General features: G+C 41.9%; 1 protein-coding gene across 1 annotated transcript in view; it reads right to left on the bottom strand.

Annotated features, from left to right (window-relative positions):
- CTNNBL1 (catenin beta like 1) overlaps positions 1 to 25,358 on the bottom strand; it is a 160,887-nt gene extending 135,529 nt beyond the window's left edge. Inside the window, exon 1 of the mRNA XM_052650500.1 lies at positions 25,237 to 25,358. Coding sequence (XP_052506460.1) covers positions 25,237 to 25,266 — 30 coding nt within the window. The 5' untranslated portion in view covers positions 25,267 to 25,358. The remainder of the gene's footprint in view (positions 1 to 25,236) is intronic.
- Positions 25,359 to 26,587: the final 1,229 nt, after the last annotated feature.

Below are 26,587 nucleotides of genomic sequence, written 5' to 3'. Positions count from 1 at the left end.
TCAGAGAGATTTTGAGAGACTGAGATTCCTTCTACAGAAAATGCTTGTGTACATCTGGATTCGAAACCTTATGCAATAATTCTGAGGCGCTAGAGACAATCCAGACTTCAGGAACCCTTCATCTAACCGGATTATCTTTCTGAGGTGTGAAGACCCTTTAAAACACTGGGTATAGGTTGGGGCTTTCCCAACACTTTTGGTGGCCAGAAACTTCACCTTCTCCCTAAACTGCACCCTCTCCATCTCCGGATCACTCAGAGAGTTCATTCAATTAAGCAGAAACCTTTCAACTTATAATTTTCTTCCCCAGTCCATAATCTTTCTCCTTAAAGCGATATAACATTGGTTTAGTCTCACTCTCGCATTAAAAAAAAAAACTTCAGATTTTAAGACAGTAATCCTATTTCATTCTGCCTCTCCCATTGCCTTTTCTTTTCAAAATAAACACTTTCAATATGAGAGGGGAAGAGTACATGCAACACAGTTAAGGGACGTATATACATAATTCAATTCCTTCCTACCTTTATTTTGCGATTTCATAATTTTAAAGCTTTCCGATACCTCTTCAGATGATTAGACATATGGGATGCCACAAACCCAAGATTGTGGACGGATTGCTCTAACCAATTCGAAGTGCTCAGAAATCATCTGCTGTTAACCTCGCCTGATTACACTTTGTCAGAATAAAAAGGGGTTTTCAAACATTCATTTTGACCAGATGGTAGTGAGTGGCCTGACCCAGAAGTTACAGATGAGCTGCGGTAATGAGTTTTCCCCTGCCTTTGCTGGCCGCACATCCACTGGTGACATTTTACAACTAGGGCTTCTGGCTCAATCAATATTTGCAGGCATGAAACATGCCAAAGTTAACATCAGGGCTCCCTTGCAAATTTGCCTGAGGCACCAGAACTGGAAAAGCTCACAGTCTCTAATGCTGCAAGTATCATCAGCCAGAGTTCATAATTAGGGATCAAAGTCATCAGAGACAGAAAATTCTACCCACTCAAAGGGTTGTTGTGATGATTAAAACATCTTACAAAGGGGCTTTGTGTAAACTATAAAGCACTATTATCAACATAAGGGATTATCGTAATCACATTTTCAAGAAATATCTCAGTGGCAATTCCAGACATTCACCTATAATTATATATTATGCCTTTGGAAGAATCATGGCAATATGCCACCTTTTCTTCTGAAGAAAAACCAGGTACCAAAAACTCAAAATCTCAAAGCAAAGTCAGTGCAAATATTAAACAGAACCCTCATTTATTTAACTCCCAATTTAAAAGATTACAGATACTAACAGCACAGTAATTGCTCGAGAATGTGGGTTTTAACAATGTCCACAAGGGGTGGGGGTGAGGGGAAATCAATGCATCAGAAAGAAACATCACCAAAGATCTCACGTATGATTTGGAATCTGATTGGCTGACAAGCAACATGGATGTGATTTATGATTTAAATCACCAGTCATGAAGACCCTACTTAACAATTTTTCCTACCAAAAGAATTTTTACTCCTTGTTAAAGCCTGAATATATGTTCATCTCGCTTCCAAAGAATGTGCATAATTTCTTTTTTGGAAGTACAAACTATTCTTTAGCGTTTGTGATTTACTTTGACATCTTCTCTGATTAATTCTGCAGTTGCATCAGAAAGCCGAATGTTGATTTGGTTTCTTTATTTATCAAGCCTAACAGAGGCAGATACTTGTAAAATCATTGTAAGGTAAACCACCTCCATTTTAACAGACAATATGAATGTTTTGTTAGCTACACCAGAAGCATGATCATTCATTCATTCACTCAGGAAGTATTTACTGAGCTAATGGAACCTGAATATCACTCTATTAGGTACTGGAGGGAATATCAGATATCAAACCAAGAACCACCGCCACAATAGAACTGCACTGACCTGAAAGAAGCAGCAGAGCACAGTGCAGAGAGAGGAGACCAATAATCTGAGAAATCTGAGTGCTAGTGAGCCACTTAAAAGTCACGTGACTTTAGACCAGTCATTGAACCTACTAGCGTGCATTTATAAAAATGCTCTGCCCTTGCTCTGTTACCTCACAGGATTGTCTTTAATCAGGCAAGGGAGAGTAAGAGTAAGTAAAATAAAGATACAGCACTTTGAAAAGAAAACAGAGCCTGGGATTCAATTTCTTTTCATGACAGCTAACCACAAAGTCCTACATACACAACAGACTTTTACAATTACTTCTGACGCAGAATGTAATCACAATTATATTTCTCTGTCTGCCCACTTGAGTGACTTCGTGAAAGGTTTTGTTGAGATAAAAGATACTCTGTAGGTATTGTAAACCCTTAGCCTTAGTCAGGAGTAACAATATCAAGGGACTACAACCAGTTGGGGATCACTTGTTCTGCATGATTCCCTACTAGCTTCTCCTTCTCCCCTCCCCGTTGTACCATTTTGCCAAATTTATTTCATATCTTTTTTTTTAGCATAAAATATTATACTGCTGAAGTGTCCTATGTGCCCTTCTCTAATCCCACGTCACTGTGTATCCCTCCTTAATCCAGTTTCTTTATCGCCCTTCTTAGAAGTGATCACTATCCTAAACGGGGTGAATGGTAGTACAGACAGGTAGAATCCTAACTGGTTGAACCGAAAGAGTATGAGCAGGGTCAAGTCCCCTGTTTAAATTCAAAATAGTAATACATAAAGTCCCTGCCAGGGGAGATATGACTTCAGAGCTGACAGTTTTAGCAAACGTCTTTTTCAACAGGATGACCAACTTAAATTTTTTAAAAACTGAATGCATATTAAGGGTGCACTATTAGAAGCAAAATATCCAATTTGGCTACAGTCCCATGGAACAGAGTTAGCCACCACATTTTAAAAGAGGCACTGTAATCTCAATATTGCATGAGCAGGGTAACACAGGGTCTGAACCCTTGCTACAGAAAAACAACCAATAAGGGAATGAGAGAAGAATCTGGAAGGGACCCAGGAGTCATCTTCAGTTCTTCAAATGATGCCTTGGAATGGAGTGAATACATAGTGCTACCATGAAGAACAGATCACCCTCCTTTCTCCTTTTATTCCAGCCAGAGAAATCCTACTCAGCCTTAAACTCCAACCCAAAGGTCACCCTCTCTAAGAGTCATCCAAATGCTGCCCAGGAAGACCTCTGAGCTTCCTCAGCACTGTATCATATCATACCTCTATCAGTACACAACATGTGCATTAATAAATCTCCATCTCCACCACTAAATCATAGGCTAGGTACTCTAGGGTAGGTGTCCTGACATCTAACCTTGCTGCTAACACACTCAGCATCCAACAGCATCCAGCTCATAGCAGGTACTTAACCCATGATGCTAAATCAATGAGAGATGACAAGGGAAGAGGAGGCCTAAACCAATGTCCTACTCAAAATCATAATTCACTACTAGCAATCCTAAAGGAAATCAATCCTGAATATTCATGAGAAGGACTGATGCTGAAATTGAAGCTCTAATATCTTGGCCACCTGATGCAAAGAGCTGACTCATTAGAAAAGAGCCTGATGCTGGGAAAGATTGAAGGCAGAAGGGGATGACAGAGGATGAGACGGTTGGATGGCATCACTGACTCGATGCACGTTGAGTTTGAGCAAGCTCCGGGAGGAGGACACGGAAGAGCCTGGGGTGCTGCATGCAGTCCATGAGGTCACAAAGAGTCAGACAGGACTGAGCAACTGAACAACAATAATTAGCAAACATATACAATGTATGCATAGTCTCAGAATTACCTGGATCTTTAGATGACAGCAACCAGGCAGAATTCATCTATTCTGTATTTACATCTTTAATCATTTTATGCCCCTCTGGGCCACAGCTTAGCAAATTTTCTCCTGGTAGCACCAAGTGGTATTCAGAGGTAAGAATAGTAAAGTGTCTGTGTAACCTCATAATTTATAGGTGAATAAACTATGACTCAGGGAAGTGACAAGACTTGAGCCTGAAGCCATAGAGCTGGGTCTGGACTCTAACTCCCACTTTGACAGCAGCAGTATACACAACCCCCCAGTCCACTTTCCTTGGTCACAACTTCAGAAACTATTACCTCAAAGGTAGTAATTTGCATCATCTTTCCCTGCTGCCATCATCATTCAACTAACACTAAGATCTCTTCTGTCCCTTTTCTGCCCATGCCGCTAGCCAGGAAAGCTCTTTTCTATAGTTGCTCCTTGCCTGTTTGAAAGCTCACTGACCAGAAGAGCTTACTGTCATCTGTCTACACGGAGATTTCTGTAAAACTCCTTCTCCTAGATCATCTGGGCAGCCCACACTGAGCCCAGTGGGTACCTACCACGAACACCAGTCCACTCTTAATCTTTAAACATTAAATAACAAACTAATATAGCAATGTTCAAATTATTCATAGTTTTAGACCCAAGGCTCAGATATAAGACTCAAAACTGCATTCCTCTTTCAAACAGAAAGAGTGGTTGTGATGTGGGGGGAGAGGATATACTAGCAGAAAGACAGATAGGAATGAAAAAGTGAAGATATTTTTAGAAAATGGGGAGGGGGAAATATGCAGAGTATACTGAATGGACTGAGACTGACTGAGTGAGAACCAGATCATAAGTGAGAAATGCCATGTTATTCATTCACAAAGCCTAGCTCTTTCACAACTGCTTATTATTTCCTTAAGGGTTTTGACATGATTTTGATCTCTGGAGTCCAGGACATCAGATATTACCATTATTTCTTTTAAAGCTTAAAACTTATCCACACAAATCTGTTACACAATGGCTGCCACAATTATTTGAAGGAAGACAGAACTCACGTGAAACTTTACCCTGAACATCTTATGAAAGACACCGGCTTAAAACTCAACATTCAAAATAAGATCATGGCATCTGGTCCCATCACTTCATGGCAAATAGATGGGGAAACAATGGAAACAGTGACAGATTTTTCTTGGGCTCCATAATCACTGCAGATGGTGACTGCAGCCATGAAATTAAAAGACACTTGCTCCTTAGAAGAAAAGCTATGACCAACCTAGACAGCATACTAAAAAGCAGAGACATTACTTTGCCAACAAAGGTCCATCTAGTAAAAGCTATGGTTTTTCCAGTGGTCATGTATGGATGTGAGAGTTGGAGTATGAAGAAAGCTGAGCGCAGAAGAATTGATGCTTTTGAACTGTGGTGCTGGGGAAGACTCTTCAGAGTCCCTTGGACTGCAAGGAGATTAAACCAGTCAATCCTCAAGGAAATCAGTACTGAATATTCATTGGAAGGACTGATGCTGAAGCTGAAGCTCCAATACTTTGGCCACCTGATGAGAAGAACTAACTCATTGCAAAAGATCCTGATGCTGGGAAAGACTGAGGGCAGGAGGAGAAGGGGACGACAGACGATGAGATGGTTGGATAGCACGACCAACTCAATGGACATGAGTTTGAGCAAGCTCTGGGAGTTGGTGATGGACAGGGAGGCCTGGCGTGCTGCAGTCCACGGGGTCACAAAGAGTTGGTCACGACTGAGCGACTGAACTATCTTGTCAAAGAGTATTTTTCAACATTACAAATAACATTTTAAAGTCTGCAAATGTAGCACGATTTTACAATGTACTTTCCAGCACTGGAGTGCCGATTTACCTTTCACTCTCGGCTTGAATAAAGTATCTGGTGTTATGGCCTCAACACTTGCCTGTTGATGAGTCCATCAAAAACAACGAAAAGAGATGGCTTCGTGTCTGCTTTTGTCTAGGATACACTTTATTTTCCTCAACTCAAAGGTTTTACTATTTTTAGAAGCTTTACAAACCACTAAAGTTAGCAAAATACCTCCATTCCCAATAAAGACAAGGTTGGTAAGTAAGTTCGAGTCAGAAACATTTCTTCTACCCAGAAAACAGAGGGAACCAATGACCATGTGGAAAATGACCAAAAGGAATTCTTTGGTAACCTGGGTGAATGCCTCCTGGGAACCTACAAATTCCCCCTACAAGCTGTATCCCCACCAGCACAATGCTCTCAGGAAGAGTATAAAAGTGGCTTCAAGGTGATTTTAAACTAGTAACTGCTCACCTCAAAAACATTTTAGGATACTCAAGTTTCCTAGCAGTACTGTCTAGTAAACTAGATAAGGCAAAATGCATACCTTATTGGGCAGGAAGAAACTCCACCAAGGATCAAGATAATTAAATAATGTTTTATACAGAAAAAAAATTAAATACATGGTAGAATAAAATAACTGTTTTGAACCGTCTCTCTCCTTTTTAAAGTTTTCCTGGAAGCTTGGTAGGCTTTTAGCATTAAAAAAAAAAAAAAACTTACTTGATCTCCTTTAAAAAAAGTGAAAGTCCCTCAGTCGTATCCAACTCTTTGCAACCCCATGGACTATTTAGTCAATCCATGGAATACTCTAGGCCAGAATACTGGAGTGGGTAGCCTTTCCCTTCTCCAGGAAATCTTCCCAACCCAGGGATCAAACCCAGGTCTCCCGCATTACAGGAGGATTCTTTACCAGCTAAGGCACAGGGGAAGCCCAAGAATACTGGAGTGGGTAGCCTATCCCTTCTCCAGCGGATCTTCCCGACCCAGGAATCAAACCGGGGTCTCCAGCATGCAGGCAGATTCTTTACCAACTGAGCTATCAGGGAAGTCTTTAAAAGAAGCTTTACCTTAAAACAGTGCAAAGACACTGTTTTTGTTTGTGTGTGTGTGTTTATTTTTTGTATCATGTGAAGACATCATTACAAGTTATAATAGCTTTATTTTTTTATAAATGAAAGTAAAGTGAATTTTCATAAGAAGGTTTCCTCTGTGGGTGAATCTCTAGCTGGTTACAACCAACTCGGAGAGAGCTATCAAGGCAAACTACCCATTAGCTGTCAATTTAGAGTGACTCCAGGAAGCTAGCCCCGGAGCTCCACTGATATCCTTTCAACAACCTCTTAATCTTGTTTATAACACCTGCGTTAAAGCAGCCTGATATCAATCCTACTCTCTTGTCTCAGACTGAAATTACTTAGAAACTTGAGAATTCCAGTAAACATATCCAAAAACACAAAGAGACACTGGCTGAGAAACCCTATACACAAGGGAATTTGGCCACCTCTTTTAAACAAAGCTGCCTAAGTAAGCCAGGACAGGCCTCAATAGGCCAAGTTGGATATAAACCTTACCAAGAGCTTCTCAGGAGCCACTGAGGTCAGAGAATCACGGGGTTTAAAGAAATCATAAAGAATTCCTCCTCCAGACTCCTCACCAAGTGATTATCGAAGCTACAGAACAGTGACCATTAACTGTGTGCTTATTATATACCCAGAACTTGACATTTCATTATTTTTTCAATCCTCACACAACCCTGCCAGGTAGGTTAAGACCATTCCCCGTTTCTTCAAGTGAGGAAACCAAAGCTCGGGGGATGGCTTGCTTAACAAGCTGCCCAAGGTCAAGGAGCTGGAAAATAGTGGACACAGGATTCAAGCAGTCAATCTAAGCCCCAAGCTCTCACTCTTGCCAGGACACCACACTCCTACCATGTGATGGGGAAATTATCCCACCTTAACTGACTTCTGCGCTTGCTACAGATCTGTGTCCCAAGGCTACTTAACCTTAAGTGAACTTTTAGCAGCTCTATCACCTCCTGTTTCAGAAACCCATGTGTGTCCTCGGCCTGTATAAAATATATAGTACATTCGAAATGATGCTGCTGCTGCTGCAAAGTCACTGTAGTCGTGTCCGACTCTGTGCGACCCCATAGACGGCAGCCCACCAGGCTGCCCCGTCCCTGGGATTCTCCAGGCAAGAACACTGGAGTGGGTTGCCATTTCCTTCTCCAATGCATAAAAGTGAAAAGTGAAAGTGAAGTCGCTCAGTCGTGTCCGACTCCTAGCGACCCCATGGACTGCAGCCTACCAGGTTCCTCCATCCATGGGATTTGCCAAAGTAGTCCAATTAATAGAGGGAGAATAGTGCAGACAGAAGAGAATGGATTCTGGTGGTCAGACACCTAACTTTGTTGTTACTAGTGTGTGACCCTGCTTGGGCAAATCACTACGTCTCATCCTTGGAAAAAGCTCCCACAGCAAGGAAGTGCCTAATCCAGGAAAATAATAAATGTTTAAGGAAAAAGATCAAATGGAAATGGATGTGCCAGATATAACCAACATGGAATAAAAATTAACCTTGCTGTATTGTTTCTTATCTTTTGCCTATAAGGCTGGGTAAAGAGAAAACAGCAATTACAACCCAAAGTAGCATTGGTATAAATATTTGGATGGAAAAGGTCAGTTTTCATTCCAATCCCAAAGAAAGGCAATGCCAAAAAATGCTCTAACTACCGCACAATTGCACTCATCTCACACGCTAGTAAAGTAACGCTCAAAATTCTCCAAGCCAGGCTTCAGCAACACGTGAACCGTGAACTTCCAGATGTTCAAGCTGGGTTTAGAAAAGGCAGAGGAACCAGAGATCAAATTACCAACATCCACTGGATCACTGAAAAAGGAAGAGAGTTCCAAAAACACATCTATTTCTGCTTTATTGACTATGCCAAAGCCTTTGACTGTGGATCACAATAAACTGCGGAAAATTCTGAAAGAGATGGGAATACCAGACCGCCTGACCTGCCTCTTCAGAAACCTGTATGCAGGTCAGGAAGCAACAGTTAGAACTGGACATGGAACAACAGACTGGTTCCAAATAGGAAAAGGAGTACGTCAAGGCTGTCTATTGTCACCCTGCTTATTTAACTTCTATGCAGAGTACATCATGAGAAACGCTGGGCTGGAAGAAACACAAGCTGGGATCAAGATTGCCAGGAGAAATCTCAATAACCTCAGATATGCAGATGACACCACCGTTATGGCAGACAGTGAAGAACTAAAGAGCCTCTTGATGAAAGTGAAAGAGGAGAGCGAAAAAGTTGGCTTAAAGCTCAACATTCAGAAAACGAAGATCATGGCATCTGGTCCCATCACTTCATGGCAAATAGATGGGGAAACAGTGGAAACAGTGGCTGACGTTATTTTGGGGGGCTCCAAAGTTACTGCAGATGGTGATTGCAGCCATGAAATTAAAAGACACTTACTTACTCCTTGGAAGGGAGGTTATGACCAACCTAGATAACATATTGAAAAGCAGAGACATTCCTTTGCCAACAAAGGTCCATCTAGTCAAGGCTATGGTTTTTCCAGTGGTCATGTATGGATGTGAGAGTTGGACTATAAAGAAAGCTGAGCACCAAAGAATTGATGATTTTGAACTGTGGTGTTGGAGACTCTTGAGAGTCCCTTGGACTGCAAGGAGATCCAACCTGTCCATCCTAAAGGAGATCAGTCCTGGGTGTTCATTGGAAGGACTGATGTTGAAGCTGAAACTCCAGTACTTTGGCCACCTGATGTGAAAAGCTGACTCATTTGAAAAGACCCTGATGCTGGGAAAGATTGAGGAGGAGAAGGGGACGACAGAGGATGAGATGGTTGGATGGCATCACTGACTCAATGGACATGGGTTTGGGTGAACTCCGGGAGTTGGTGATGGACAGGGAGGCCTGGGGTGCTGCGGTTCATGGGGTCGCAAAGAGTCGGACATGACTGAGCAACTGAACTGAAACAAATGATTAGTTAATCTTGTTTTGGAGTCAGAGACAGCGCTGAAATTGAAAAAAAAATTCCAGCCAACTCTCAGGTTATTACAGTATTGAAATCAGACTTTTATCAAGATCATCAACTGTTAAATTTCACCCAACCCAGTGAGTCCTATGACCAGGGCCACTAACAATCACAAACTCAGCTTAATCTTCTCTCCATCAAGAAATGAGAGACAAGAAAGAGAAGGCAACTGAGAGGGTGCCAAGTCTTCACATAAAAAGATACCTGGAAGAAACCCAAATTCAGCCACCTCATCACTGATTCACTGCTTCATTCATTCACCTTCATTCTTTTTTTTCTTCAGTCAAGACACATTCACTGAGTATTTATTATACAGTAGGTACAGTATAGTCACTGCCCTAGAGGAAATCAAAGTCCAGTGGGAAGAAAGAGAGGTAATCAAGTAATTTCAATAAAGAATTGTTGGGAAAGGCAGCTTCATGCATGCAGTATTTCAAATCCCACTCAGTCACATAAAAATGGGCCTTGGGCCTGGAATACTTCTTTACAAGAGATAAGGAACCCATACGGCCTATGCCTGGTTTATCACTTTGTACGGGAATATCTTTCCCTGTCTGAGGCTCAGCAAGTGTTCCTTTGTTCTGCTTAAGTATGTCTGTCAACAGCCCTGAATCATACCACAACTTTCAGGTCTGGGTCCTTCTGCTGCTATAAGAAAGAGGGTGCACACAGGCCAGCCGTCCATCACTGGAGCGGGGAGGGCCCTGCTAGCCACCAGGGACTGGCACACACTACTGGAGCTGATCCTTCTCTGTCTCTTCTCTTTGTGAGCAAAGCATTGTTCCATCCAGTGCTTGCCTATGTTGTGCTTTCCTTGGTAGCTCCAATACCAAGACGCCAGGGCAGCATTTGAAGTCTTCCCCGGGGACTGGTAACTGACGCACGGTGTTCGGCTGCCCTGGATTTGATAACCAGTGCATGGCGCTCTACTGGACAAGAATGATACACGTGACAGAGCACAGGTGAATACAAGGCAGGGTGATGGCAGTATTCTGCTGCATTCTCCTCTTTAGGGTGTTTCTTTTTTTAAGCTACCTTCATCCAGCTTCCCTGGTGGCTCAGAGGTTAAAGCGTCTGCCTCCAATGAGGGAGACCTGGGTTCGATCCCTGGGTCGGGAAGATCCCCTGGAGAAGGAAATGGCAACCCACTCCAATATTCTTGTCTGGAGAATCCCACGGACGGAGGAGCCTGGTAGGCTACAGTCCATGGGGTCGCAAAGAGTCGGACACGACTGAGCGACTTCACCTTCACCTTCATCCACGGAAGCCCTCAATTAGGAAAAAGATTCTACCACCTACTTCTTGGGTATCTTTGAGCAAGTTACTAAACCTGTGTGAACTTTCTTTCCTCACCTATGTAACAGAAATAAGAATACTGTCTTCCTGGACTTGCCTTTAGGATGTGACAGAATGACAAATCAAACAGCTCAATGCCTGGCTCTTCAGTACCTTGTAGTTCCCAACCTTCTATTTTGTTCTTTTGCCTTGGTGACACAGGAAGGAGAAAACACATATTCTTTTATTTCATTGAAAGTATGACAATTTCTACAAGCTCCTCTATGAGCTGTTTTTCATTTGCTTCAAATCAGGAACACACTAACCCTTCAGGTGACCCCCTTCTCTGACAAACACAAAGATAATCTGTCAATTGAAGGCAAATCTACCTCTAATGTAGAGGCAATACTTCCAGACCAGCTGCACATCTACCTCCTGATATTATCCTGTTAGATTTGGTGTCAAGCTCCTAAAAAAAAAGGTATACTCCCCATACTCAGTAATCAAAGTGCCTCCACCTCACAGAAAATGAGCCACAGCTAAAAACTGCTTTTTTTTTTCAATTAAAATAAGAATTCATCAACATCTTGCCAACAGCACAACTAGAATATGGAGCCCAATATCAGACTGTTAACCAGTCTCCATCTTGCTCTAATGGTGGTTTTAAGCACACAGAAAAGGTACGGGGGAAAATTACTCATTTAAACAAAATGTTTAAACCTCTAATTATGGGGCAGGCACCAAGAAGATGGAAAGCTTCATTATGGAATCCGACCACTCGTACAAGTCACATCAGCCAGAAGGCAGACACCATCTCTTTTCCCCCCACTGAGCCTTCTGTGTCCTTTTAAGTTCTGTGGGGATGGAAGAATAAATCTTTGGAAAAAGAAAAAAATGAGGGACAAGAATCAGAATTTCTGTCTCCTTAAGTTCATTATGCTGAATGAGGTATAAGGATCCCCAGTGAGAAGCCAGAAAGATAATATTCAAGGACTACATTGGCAGGCTAAGCAGCCTGAGGGCCTTTGAAACTCTCAAGTCTTGTAAAAACTGCCCAGCTCGGGTGGTGCTTAAGCAATTCTTTTTATTTGCAGAAAAGTGCTGTCATCACTGGTAAGAGATGCACAGAAAATTAGATGGTGCCCACCAACAGCACCTCTGGTCAGAAGGAAATCTGTTCCTCTGCAGATAGGCCTGTACCATTGCTAATTTGTGTTATCTCTGCCCGTTCAGATCTCTACGTGCTAACTCAGGAAAAAAAGTCCCTGCCAACTAACTGTGACAAGTCTGATGGCAGAACTCCCACTGGAAGAATCAGCAGAGATGGCAAAGGCAGGCAATTATTCCCTCTCGTTAGAGAGAGTTCTTTTCAAGTTGTTGTGTTTTCAGTTTTGTTTTTTGGGTTTTTTTTTTTTTTAATTTTGAAAACAAAGAGTAGCCATTCACAATCACGACTGTTCACAGCAGTCACTCATAAAACTGGCAGAAACTGAAATTCCCCTCAAGCCAACTGAAAAAGATGTCCTGGAAGTAACCAGAAAGGCGGTGCCCCTTTAATTACTCACTGTAATGTAAAACCAGACATGGAGAGGATGGCCACAGCAGAGCAGATCTGGGCAAAACAGTGGCGATATTTAATCATCAGTCCAGACCATCTGCAACTGTTTTGCAGAGGCACATAAAGCTTATGGATTCCAAAGGTTCCTACAAGTTACCAGGTGCTGAGGGTCACTTGCATTGTCCTCAGGTCCACCAGAGGCTGCTTTCTTCATTCTCTCCAGGCCAGGGTGCTCAACACAAGGCACCATGCCCACATTTTCCCTGCCAAGTCTGGCACTAGGAAAAGTGCTGCTTCTTGATTAAGCCAGAACACAGATTAAATGTTTAGAATTGGGAGATTCTGAAAACAACCTAGGCGGGAAAGCAATTATTCTAGGGAGAGCACAGCTTCAGCTGCGGCCCTCTGCAGCACAAAGGTGAATTCCACCCTCTTTGAACAATGAAGCCAGCCAGATTGCTCCCCAGCAATCCAGCCTCCATTCCACAGATGTAGTGGTCTTTTAAAACATAATCATATTGTGTCACTCCACAGCTTCAATCCCTCAATCGCTTCCCGATGTACTGACAATAACGTCTGAACATTTTAGGGTTTCCCATCCTCCCCAGGAGAACTGCTTTTGAACTGTGGTGTTGGAGAAGACTCTTGGACTGCAAGATCAAACCAGTCAATCCTGAAGGAAATTAGTCCTGAATATTCATTGGAAGGACTGACGCTGAAGCTGAAACTCCAATATTTTGGCCACCTGATGCGAAGAGCTGACTCATTGGAAAAGACCCTGATGCTGGGAAAGATTGAGGGCAGGAGGAGAAAGGGATGACAGAGGATGAGATGGTTGGATGGTGTCACCGACTCGAAGGATGTGAGTTTGAGCAAGCTCCGGGAGTTGGTGATGGACAGGAAGGCCTGGTGTGCTGCAGTCCATGGAGTCACAAAGAGTCTGACAGGACTGAGCGAACGAACTGAACTGATCCTCCCCAGAGCAGACCGCTCCGTCCTTACCCTCCTCACTCACCACGCTCTACCTATACTGCCTCGAACATGACAAGCTTGTTCCCACCTTAGGGCTTTTGCAGTGGTTTTCCCCTTGGCTTACGTTGCTGTTCCTACAGCTCTTCATGTGGTTGGATCCTGCTCGTTATTCATTATCAGTCTCAACGTTATCTCCTGAGAGAGCCCTTCTGGAACTTACGATAGTACCCCATCACTCCATTACATCAGCCCTTTTCCCTCTTCATACCCCTATTTAAAGTTATCTCATTTTTATTTCTCTAGCATTATTTGTTTGCATATTTAGGTGCTCTTATTTATATTTGTTTTTCTTTATTTTCTGTCTTGTTTCCCTGGGTATAAGTTCTCTAATGACTAGGGACTGCAACTGTCTCGTGTATCACTCTATTCCTGGTGTCTACAAAAACACCCTGCGTTTAGTAGGCATTTCATAACTGTGTTGAATAATTCAAAGATGAAAGGCTCAATACAGATTACCAATTCGAACAAAATGTAGGTATTAAATCACTTCAGTCGTGTCCGACTCTTTGTGACCCTATGGACTGTAGTCTGCCAGGCTCCTCTGTCCATGGGATTCTCTAGGCAAGAATATTGGAGTAGGTTGCCATTTCCTCCTCCAGGGGATCTTCCTGACCCAGGGACCAAACCTGAGTCTCTTGCATCTCTTATGTTGGCAGGCAAGTTCTTTACCACTAGCGCCATCTGGGAAGCCCCAATGAAATTTACCAGCCTTCAAAAATCTGGATTGGCTCACAGCCTGACTGTGAACATGTGTCATAATACCCTAAAAACATACGATACACCACCAGCAGAGGGCTGATGGACTGTTAATGGTTAAGTCTATTGAAGATTCCAAAAGTGATTCTAAACTTAGTTGCTCTTAACTGGAGCAGGGGTGTCAAATAAAAATGTAATCAATCCTCAATATTATGTACTAACAGAATGAGCCCATGAATTATGCCAAAGTGTTCAATAATTGATCACACCTGTCTTTGGAATACAGTCAGACACAGTCAGAGAGAAGCATCATAAAGAGTGCTGTATTTCAAATCCTTCTCAGTTCAGTCCCTGACTCTGGACACTGATGGGTGCTTGAAGGAAAGTCTGAGGAGCCAAAGCAGACAGTCTGCTTACAGGCAACTGACCATGTAAAATGAGTTAAGAGATGAAACTGCGCTGCGGCAGTCTTACTAGACCTTTCACTGAACTCACAAGGAAGGTAATCCAGTTTCTATTTACCAACCCACACTGGAGCTGGGATTCCAAAGTTTAGGCCAACAGGCTCCGGGAACTCTGTGGAAAAGAAAATGTTCTTCTAACTATTCAGCTGAAATACTAGAATCAAATGGCTGGTCTTGGAGAAGATTAAGAGAATTCCTGCTGTATCTCCTCCTGATTCCATTCTCCCTACAGCTAGCTGTACAAGACTCAGACCAAAACCAATTACTTCCTTCAGGAACATTAAGGGGAAAAAAGAAAAAGAAAGGAATAATTTGTAAATGAGATTCCTGGCACTAGAAAAGAGGAAAGCTGAGATATCTTAGTAATATTAGAGAGACATGGGCAAAAGAATTACTGTGTAGATGATATAATTCTTGATATCAGTGGCGGCTAACTGTGGTAGAATAGGGTTATACTTTAATCTATTGAGAACAGTTCTACATGTTGGCATGTGTGGGTGATAAACTGTTCTCATTTCCTTTTATAGCATTCTAAACCTTAATCTCCAAGGGACTGGTGACCTTGGGAATTCTAAGGCAGCTTTGCAGAATTCGAGAAAAACATTTTTGCCTTCTGCTATGCCATCGGTGTTGTTTATAATTATATCAATAATAAAATTAACAGCTAGCATGTACTGGACACTTACCATATGTCAGGCACTATACCACTTAGCACTTCCCACACTGTCTCATTTGATCCTGTATCTTCAAAAAAGATGGTAAAGTGGAGCTTTTTTAAAAGATGGTGGGGCAGAGACAGACTCTATTATACAATCTGTATTTTAAAGATGAAGACCTGAGGCTTAACGAGATTAATTAAAGTCAAGTAGCAGAGGTGGAATTCAAACACAGGCAGTCTGTCTAACCCAGAGTGAAGGTTCACCCACTACACTAAACATTAAAAGATGTCTAAAATGAGCACATTCAGAAGGGCATGTGTTTGAACTATTTTCTCCAACAGAGCTATTCTGAACCATCCACATTCTCCAAAGCAGTCATTTTCACGTGTGACAACTTCTCTATTGGGGTCTTATAAATGCAATCCCCCAATTTAAACAGTGACATCTAGTGAAAGACTGCAGAAAGCTATGGCTTCCTTAAGTTCACCTCCAAAATTAGGCATCTCAATAAGACCTATCTCCAAGGAAGCGGAAATAGGTAGGGACGGTGGCTATGATCAGGGTGGGCTCATGGAGGAAATAAACCAATATTTATCATGCCAGTATAAGATCTACTAGAAAACTACTTATTTGACAAAGTCCCAAGAGTGTAAACTAAGATGGTGGTGAATGAAATAGAAAGGATAAAGAGAAGGCTCCTAAAGAAGCCACAACTCCCTTGCAAAGCCTTCCCAACTTCCCAAGGGCAGGACTGCTCCTGCCTCTTTGCCCGACTTCCTGATCACTCAGTGGCACTGTGTACTGTTTGCTATTGTTCAGGTACTCAGTCATGTCCAATTCCCTGTGACCCCACAGACTGCAGCCCACCAGACACCTCTGTTATCAATTCTCAAATCTGTGAGGCGCTTCCCTTTCGACGGTAAGCTCCATGACAGCCAGAACGGGGGCTTAAGCATTTTTAGATCCTAGCACTCTCCTGACTCCTGAGAGAGGAGCTAGCCCTCCACTTGAAACTTCATATTTTCCATACAGAAAAGAACCTTGTCTTTCATCTTTGAGAAATAGGTCCAGGGTTTTTCTCAAGTCAGCCGGAGGCAGCTACACCCTTGACTGAAATGCAGAACTGGGGGTAGGTGATAAGTGGGCTGGTGGAGAGACGCAGGGGATTATGTGATACCAGAGCATCTGGTTAGAAGGTTCAGTAGACACTTGAAAGCTAAATCAGGGCTAGTGCGCCAAGAGTTTATATAAAGCTGCTGAAGGACAAAAGGATGGATGAGTTCCTCTAAGCTGAGGAACCAGGTTACAGAATCAAATTCTAGTGAAGAGTCAAGAATAATGAGGCTCTAGAAGTTATCACACTAAGTGAAGTAAGTCAGAAGGGGAAAGATAAATACCACATGACACCACTTATATGTGGAATCTCAAATATGATACAAATGGACTATTTACAAAACAGACTCACAGACAGAGAAAACAAATTTAAGGGTTACCAAAGGGGAAAGGGGGTGGGAAGGGATAAGTTAGAAGTTTGGGATTAGCAGATACAAACTACTATACATAAAATAGATAGACAACAAGGTTCTACTATATAGCACAGGGAACTATATTCAGGGTCCTAAAATAAACCATGATGGAAAATATATACATGTACATATACACATGTTTTAACTGAATCACTTTGCTGTAAACCAGAAACTAAAACAATATTGTAAATTCACAATACTTCAATAAAAAGTTAATTAAAAAAGAAAGCATTTACAATATATGTTAGAAAACAAAACAAACAAAACTGGTGACATTTAAGACTATAAGTTTGTTATCAGTATATCAATGTTAATTTCCTGATTTTGACCACTGTACTCTGGTTATATAACTTTAAGGGAAGCTATTTGAGGAGCATATGGGAACTCTCCATACTATTTTTGCAAAACTTCTGTAAGTTTAAAGTTAGATCAAAATTAAAAGGTTTTGATTTTTTTTAAGGAATGTAGGTTTTGTAGCAAGAGGAGCAAGACATGATAAGGAAGCAGAGGACAATTTAGTAACTGAAGTAATGGATTTGAAACAAACTTTCTTGAAGTCTAACATGAAAGCAAAGAGATACAAGCCAGCAAGCAGACAAGATATTAGAACAAAAGCTTTCCAAAAGGCATATGTAAAGCCACGTACTAGTTCATTCACTCAATCATTAGACAATCATTTATTAGGTGTCAGTTATGAGTGAGACACTCCGGTGCTGGTCCCTGCCTCTCAGTTCACTGCCCAGTGCAAGGAGGCATATAAAAACAATGTATTTTACGAGTATAAAAGGAACTCACCAGGGGAAAGAGAGAAGGTAAGATCACAAAGGGAGGGAGGGAACATTAACAAAAAAGTGACCCAGAAGATGAAACAGAAAACACCCTGAAATGGGAACATCAATACTTATAGCAATTTGTTATTTATAGTCCCACTAACAATGAGTAACTTTGAAAAGCACTAGTCTAAACCGTCATGCAAGAAGAGCCTATTTCATGATGCTGTAAAAGACATCATGATTAGGATAATATTCTCAGAGTCCTTGGGTAAAATGGGGCTACCAAAGAAAAGATATATTTGAGCACAGTGTCCAGTCTTCCGAAAATTTTTCATCAACCAAAAACACAACAGAAAAGCACAGTTATAAACTACAACTCTAGGAAAAAGAAGCAGATGGTAAGAAATACAAATGATAAACAAAGGGAAAAAATGCTTATTAAAGCAAATGAACTAACACTTTATATACTTACTAGATTAATGAGAAAAAAAATAAATTATGACAACTGGTGGGCTGCCGTCTATGGGGTCGCACAGAGTCGGACAAGACTGAAGCGACTTAGCAGCGGCAGCAGCAGCAGTAGTATCATCAGGATTGCAGGAAAACTGGAACACACACCACTGTTAGCCCTGTCAGCTGATAAGGGATTAATCCCATGTGAGCACTGTGCACTGCTCGACACCTGCAGCTGAGACAAACCCGTCATTTCCCGCCACTCCCCTTCACTCGCTCAACGCTCCGTGCATTTCACTCAGGGCTTCTGTACTCCCTAATCGTAGTCAAGAATGACTCCTTAGCCCCCTTCATTACCCACAGAACTTCTATTCATTCATCAGGGCTGAGATTCCAATATCTTCTCCTTTTCCTCAACAACCAAACCAAATCCATTTCCAGCATCCCCTCTCCAGTATCCAGTCATTTGATAATTACTACAGCAGATGTGAGGGGGAAATGCTACCTGAATAAAGAAGTTCACAGCAATATTATCTCCAAGAACAAAACCTGGAAACTACCTAAGTACTCGATTATAGAAGAACAATTTAGGAGAAAATGGTTGGCCTATGACTTGAGCGGGAAAAAAAAAAAAAAAAAAGGTTTGCAGACATTAAAAATAACATGCAGAAACACAAAATATTTCTGGCAATGTTAAAACATAGAACACAAAACAGTATATATACAATGGCTATAGTCATGAAAAACACAAAAGTCCTCTGGGAATATGAAAATATTTATAGGATTAGGGGTAATAGTTTCCTTTTTCTTGAACACTTTCTTTTAATACTACTCCTGTCAAATTACTGTCATTAAAATTTTTCATTTCAAAAGAAAGAAATAAGAAGGGTAAAGAAGAAAGACTCTAGATTCCAACAAGCCATTGCAATCTCAGGAACTCTTCTATTACTGACTGATAGGTAACAAGAGGAGTGGGTGTCTGCAATATTGCCAAAACCAAGGGTCCTCGACCCCAATCTGCCTCAAAGAGAATACTCTCATGTCACAAAGCGAGTCATTCCCACTGAGCCAAACTGCACTAAATGAGAATTCTTTATTGGAAAACTTCAGAGGTAAGAACTTTTTCCAGACATCTGTGGAATTAGTATTAATGAGAATGCCTTGGAGTTCATACACGCGTCTATGCAGCAGAAACTTCTCAGCCAAGGAACTGCTGGGCACACTTCTTGATGAGATGTCTAAGCCTGAAGGCATCAAAAAAGTACATTTCCATATTGGGAACATAACTAGTTTCCTCTTTAAGACTTTTTCCACCACCTCCTGTCCACATTGTAATTCTCCTGTCTTCTCAAATGAATAGTTAACATATGTCAAGGATATAAGGCATATACTGAGGCGCTTGCTGCCTAACTCTATTATTAGAAGAACCAATCTCAGTAGAAAATTGCAATCTTCCCACCAAGCTGCCCCAAAAGTGAGACTTTGTAAGCACTCAAAAAACGTCAAATACTTTTAATAAACATCTTGACATTACAGATTTTCTTTATTTACCTTAGTCTTTGAATTTTAGGAAAGGAAAGAACAAGAAGTCATAGAGCTCAATCTCACTGTATATTAATCGTGATTTTTTTTTTTAAAAAAAGATGTACAGAGAAGGGAAGGGACTTCCAGATAAATAATGAGTCATCCAGATAAATAATGATAAAGGTAGGATTAAAACTCAAGTCTCCCAGATTTTCAGCCCCAATTCATCCTTCTACATCAAGCTTTTTTTTAATCCCTTGAAATCTCTGGAGCTCTTGGCCTAAATAATTAGTTATCACAGAATTTTAAAGCTAGAAGGGAGCTCAGAGGAACTTACTTAATCTTCCCTCATTAGTCATATGAGGAAACTGAGGCCCAGAAAGATTAACTGATTTGTTCTCACTATCTTAGATGGCAGGGGGAAAAGTATAGCTTGCTTACACTCAAAATACTGCAAACTAATGGCCATGAAAAGGGAGGTGAAATGTCTCAGCTGGAGAAAATTTTAAGAGGAATGTAGATCATTCCAGGCCAGGGAGTCTCAAAGTGGGGTCCCTGGACCCGCAGCTTAAGCATCACCTGGCATCTTGTTAGAAATGCAAATTCTAAGGTCTCATGGGAGACTTAGTGAATCAAACTCTGGGAGTGGGGATGTTCAAATCAGAGCGCTTTGTCCCTGACAAATGAATGCTAGTGGCCAAGCTCAGTCTACTTTGTAAATGACAACTAACATCAAAAGCACTTAAGATTCGTGCATTCGTCTGTACATGTACCATAGTTCAATTTTTAAAGTTTTTTAAAATTGGAAAACTAGATTTGGGTATTCAATTGGTTCCAGTTCTAGCTCTGCTCCTTACTGTTTCATCTTGGGCAGGTAACTGACCCCTCCAGCTTGAGTTTCCTTTTCTATAAAACGGGCATGCCATCTACCTCAAAGAGCATGTTGAGAATTAATGTAAGGACGTTATCTAAAAGCACGTTAGTTCAGCCCAGCACAGTGGGTAGGAGCTCCAGCTCTGGGGCAGGCACTTTTTTGTACCTCAGTTCTCTCATTTGTATAGCAGAGATTTTAAACAGTCCTCCACATAGGGTTGTTATATTTAGAGATAGGATGCAAGCATGCGATCCATCTTTCATGTCTATAAAAACTTCCTGTTTTCAAAGAGCTTTTGCAGCCATTAACTTGGGTGATCCTCATGACTTTCCACAAGAGGATGGGTGCGTCTGATTTATCATGGACTGGCTTCTAGACTGTACCATCTTTTAGAAACAGGAGGAGTGGACACCGATCTTACAGAAAGAAAACTGCATGAACAGTGCCATGTAGAGAATGAACAGAGCTGGAAATAAGATCAGGATTCTGGTTTTGACTCTTGCCACTACCTTGGCCCACAACCTTTGGGAAGTCCCTTTACCAAAATAGGGTTCACTTTTCATTTGTAAACATGGGGGCTGAATGAGGGGGTCTGTAACATTTCTCAAAATGGAATTCAAACTCCTTATTACGGCCCACAGCAAGGCCTCCACAGGTGGTCATCTGCCTACATCTCCAATTTCATCTCTTTTCAACCCCTGCTCATTTACCAAGTTCCAGCTACATCAGGCCTCTTCCTGATCCTCGAACAGGCTGCACCACCTTCTACTTCAGAGTCTATGTACTTGCTATTCCCTCTGTTTTGATTTATTCTGTGCTTTTCACATGATTGGATCCTTCTCAACCATCTTATCATGTCCACTCTTCAAAGTCTTTCCCAGACCATATTATCTAAAAATAATAGGTCCTGTCTCCCACTTCCATGGGTTATTTTCTTTAATGGTGCTGTCCGGGGCTTCCCTGGTGGTCCAGTGGTTAGGACTCTGCACTTCCACTGCAGAGGGTGCCGGTTCAATCTCTGGTCAGGCATCTCTAAGATTCCACATGCTGTGCAGTGCAGCCCAACAATTAAAAAAAAAAAAAGACAAAAAAACCAGCGCTGCCCAACAAAAATATATTGAAAGCCACAAGATGTATATATAACTTTAAATTTTCTAGTAGCCACATTTTAAATTTAAACACATTTTAAATGTCTTTAAGACAATAATACTAGTTTTAATAATTTTCTTTAAGTCAATATACCCTAAGCATCATTTCAGCATGGAATCAATATAAAAATTAATATACTTTGGTCACCTTTTCATCACTTCCTTCACACTAAATCTTGAAAATCCACTGTATACTTTACATGAGTAGCAGACCTCAACTCAAACTAGCCACATTTCAAGAGTTCACTATAACATGTGACCAGTGGCTACATCAGACAGCCCAGTTCCATAGTACATCCTGTGTCTCCTTCAAAGCACTTATCATGACCTGAATTTCTCATTTATTTACTCTTATCTTGCTACTTCCCCACCAGATTATAATTCCACAAAGCAAGAACCTTGTCTGTTTTGTTCAATGCTGTATATCAGTGGATACAGTGCCTTGCAAGTACATTCTCAATAAATATTTGTTGAGCAAATAAATGAGCCTTTTCAAGCTTCAATGTTCTATGAGTGCTCTGCCACCTTAGTTGTGTCCAACTCTTTGGAACCCATGGACTGCAGCGCACCAGGCTCCTCTGTCCATGGGATTATCCCAGCAAGAATACTGGAATGAGTTGTCATTTCCTCTTCCAGGGGATCTTCCAGACCCAGGGATTGAACCTGAGTCTCCTGTGTCTTCTGCATTGGCAGGCACATTCTTTACCACCTGAGCCATTTGGGAAGCCCATTTTATGAAGAGTGTGCTCATGTGTAGGCCAAACAGGCATCAAAGTGAAAGCGTTAGTTGCTCAGTCATGTCCAACTCTTTGGGACTCAATGGACTGCCTTAGTTGTGTCCAACTCTTTGGAACCCATGGACTGCAGCGCACCAGGCTTCTCTGCCCATGGGATTCTCCAGGCAAGAATACTGGAATGAGTTGCCATTCCTTTCTCTAGAGGATCTTCCTGACCCAGGGATTGAACCCAGTTCTCTGGCATTGCAGGCAGATTCTTTACCGTCTGAGCCACCAGAGATATAACCACTCATTCAACCCACCTATCTCCGTTCTTCTTTCACATCCAATAACTGTCTTAAAAAGGAAATCACTTGGCTACATACTTCCCATTGCTTACAAGTTCTTTCCCATGATGTCCAGAGTCTCCAAGGTCAATTCTATGTACAATAATATTGGCTGAGGGAATTGCATGAATATAATTGCTAGCATTCTTAACGTTTATTCTTTGACAAGCGTTGCTCCAAACACTTCACATTTCACAACAGCTTCACAACAGACTTATATGATAGGTACTTTCATTGCCCTCACTTACAAGATAAGGAAACCAAGGCAGAGAGAAGTTAAATATTTTGTTCCAGGTCACAGCAGTCAGGGAGCAGCAAAACAAGAGAGGCCAAGCAACAGAGCTCCAGACACATGGCTCTTAGTCCCCTATTCTCTACTGCAGAGCTGTCCAAGGAAAATGAGAAGCCAGCTATATATGTAATTTTAGTAGCCACACTAAAAGGCCAGTAGCAACATTTTAAAGTCAACAGAAATAGGTAAAATTTATTTTGAATATATTTTATTTTGCCCATTACCCATATATGATTATTTAATCAGTATGATCAATAATCAAAGTAATTGATATGATCATGTAATCAATGTTAAAATTTTACTTTTTTATACTGATTATTCTAAGCGTCAGTCAGTTCAGTTCAGTTCAGTCACTCAGTCATGTCCGACTCTTTGCGACCCCATGAATTGCTGCATGCCAGGCCTCCCTGTCCATCACCAACTCCCGGAGTTTACCCAAACTCATGTCCATCGAGTTGGTGATGCCATCCAACCATCTCATCCTCTGTCATCCCCTTCTCCTCCTGCCTTCAGTCTTTCCCAGCATCAGGGTCTTTTCAAATGAGTCAGCTTTTCACATCAGGTGGCCAAACTATTAGAGTTTCAGCTTCAACATCAGTCCTTCCGATGAACAACCAGGACTGATCTCCTTTAGAATGGACTGGTTGGATCTCCTTGCAGTCTCAAGAGTCTTCTCCAACACCACAGTTCAAAAGCATCAATTTTTCAGCGCTCAGCTTTCTTCACAGTCCAACTCTCACATCCATACATGACCACTGGAAAAACCACAGCCTTGACTAGACAGACCTTTGTTGGCAAAGTAATGTCTCTGCTTTCTAATATGCTATCTATGTTAGTCATAACTTTCCTTCCAAGGAATAAGCGTCTTTTAATTTCATGGCTGCAGTCACCATCTGCAGTGATTTTGGAGCCCCCGAAAAAATAAAGTCTGACACTGTTTCCCCATCTATTTGCCATGAAGTGATGGGACCGGATGCCATGATCTTAGTTTTCTGAATGTTGAGCTTTAAGCCAACTTTTCCACTCTCCTCTTTCACTTTCATCAAGAGGCTTTCTAGTTCCTCTTCACTTTCTGCCATAAGGGTGGTTATCATCTGCATGTCTGAGGTTATTGATATTTCTCCCAGCACAATAAACTGTGGAAAATTCTGAAAGAGATGGGAATACCAGACCACCTGACCTGCCTCTTGAGAAACCTATATGCAGGTCAGGAAGCAACAGTTAGAACTGGACATGGAACAACAGACTGGTTCCAAATAGGAAAAGGAGTACGTCAAGGCTGCATATTGTCACCCTGCTTATTCAACTTATATGCAGAGTACATCATGAGAAACGCTGGGCTGGAAGAAGCACAAGCTGGAATCAAGATTGCCGGGAGAAATATCAATAACCTCAGATATGCAAATGACACCACCCTTATGGCAGAAAGCGTAATTTAACACAATTCAGACTAGTCCCATTTCAAGTGTTCAACAGCTGTATGTGGCTAGTGGTTACCACACTGGACATTTAAGAAGGCCAAAGAAAGGTAAAATGGTTGAGCTGGGAGCCAAAAGACCTCATCTCTAATCAAAGCTCTTACTGAGTGACTTTGGAAGTCTTTTTTACCCTCTGGGTCAGTTTCCCCACATGGATTCTGAGCAAATGGGACAAGAAGAGTCCTAGGGATCCATCACATGTGAGAAAGTCAAACATCTGCCAACAACTGCAATTAACATGTGACCAACCTTCTGCACTTTAAAATTAGCTTTCACATTCATTGATTAACACAGTCCTCAAACTACCCTAATAGGTAGCTATTACTGTCTCTGTTTTATACATACAGAAGTTGAGGCTCCAAGAAGACAACAGAACTTGTCCCAAAGCCACAGAGCCGATCAGTAGAGAAGCTGATACTCAAATGCAAGAAAGTGCTCTCCCACCACGATCCTCAACTCAGTGACTTGAAGAAGAGAATTAAAGGGGAATGGTTGTGAAGATAGTCTGGGGCCTTCAGAAAAGTGAAAGGGAGTCAAGTCTCAGGGTTGGGTGAGAAGAGGCCCAGACTGAAGTTAAAAAGAGGTCCGGGCCTTGAGGATCGTAATGAATTGAAAGAACCCAGGAGAAATTCGAGGAAGGGACCTGGTTGACAAGAGAAGTGAGAGGACCCAGGCCCAGGGAAGAGATGGGAGAGAGTGATATGAAGGAACTCTGGTCCTGCGATTCCTGCCTGGGTGAGAGGACGGTCCCCCTAGCCCTCCTCGACCCTCATACCTGGTAGCTCAGAAGTTCCCCAACGTCCATGGTTGCAGTCTCAGTCAACACCGGCTACTCGGATTCCCTCCACTCACGACCAAACCGCGGCCCCCAGAGCGGCAGCTCCAGCCACACTGCCGTAAAGCGCCTGGAGCAGGGACCGCAGAGCCAATGAAGCAAAAGTGCGCGCGACACGCAAGCCGGCCACACTGCAGTAAAATGCAGCGCTACTGCAAAGCGCCCTGCTTTTAACAGCACTACTTCCGCCCGGAACCTGAAGGGGGCGGGGAAAGGGGCGGAGACTTGAAGGGGGCGGTGCGTTAAAAGAAAAGAGTAAAGGAACCAAGATTTATTGCGCGCCCCCTACGTGCTGGGCGGAGTGCAGGGCAGGACGCACGGTGTTTCCCTTGTCCTCTCTTAATCCATTCAGTGACCTAGGCAGTTTTATTCCTCGTTTTATTCTCAGTTCCAGTAGAAAACTGAGGCATTGAACTGCGCTGTCCAGTACTATACCTACTAACCACCTGTGTTTACTGAGGGCTTGAACTATGGCTAGTCTGAATTAAAACATGCTTTAAGTGTAAAGAAAATATCCATCTGATTTCTGAGACTTGTGTTGATTACATGTTGAAGTTATACTTAGGGTCAAATAAAATATAAAATTTAATTTCATTTTGCTGTTTACTTCACCATTTCTATTTACTTTTTAAAATGTGATTAGTAGAAAATGTAAAGTACTGGTGTGGCTCTCTTTGTAGCTTCCATTCCATTTGTGTTGGACAGCACTGGCTCAGAAAGTGTAGGGTCCAAGACAATTGTTAGTGCCTGAGAAACAGTTGGTGATGACATTTCCTTCTCTGGGCTTCTGTTTATTCATCTATGCAAAGGCCAGTGGAAACTGGATAATCCTGTTTCTACTCAAGTCGTGTAAATAGGTTTTCTGTAGGTGAAAGTTGCCCATCATTGGAAAAGAACTATTCAAAGAGTGCATCTGAGCTCCTGGGATTTAAATGTTTCTGTCTTCAAAGAGAGCTAAGCCTCTCTACTAGTTCCCTTGGCGACTAGTCTGGTGCTTTTCATGTTCATGCTGTCTGTTTTAGTCCTTTCAAGCTGCTATGAAAAAAAAAAATACACTGGCTGGCTTATAAACAACAGAAATTTATTTCCCACAACTCTGGGGGCTGAGAAGTCCTAGATCAAGGCACTAGCAGTTTCCTCGTCTGGTGAGGGCCTGCTTTATGATCCATGGAAGTCCCCTCTTACTGTATCTTCACATGGCAGAGGCAGGTGAGGGGTTTTTCTCCCACCTCTTTTACAAAACTAATCAGGAGGGCTCCACTCTTTTGATCTAATCAGTTCGTCAAAGCCT

The sequence above is a fragment of the Budorcas taxicolor genome, chromosome 13 (assembly GCF_023091745.1).
Source record: "Budorcas taxicolor isolate Tak-1 chromosome 13, Takin1.1, whole genome shotgun sequence".
NCBI lineage: Eukaryota > Metazoa > Chordata > Mammalia > Artiodactyla > Bovidae > Budorcas > Budorcas taxicolor.
Note: the sequence above shows the minus strand (reverse complement) of the source record. Positions and strands in the feature narration are given on the sequence as shown.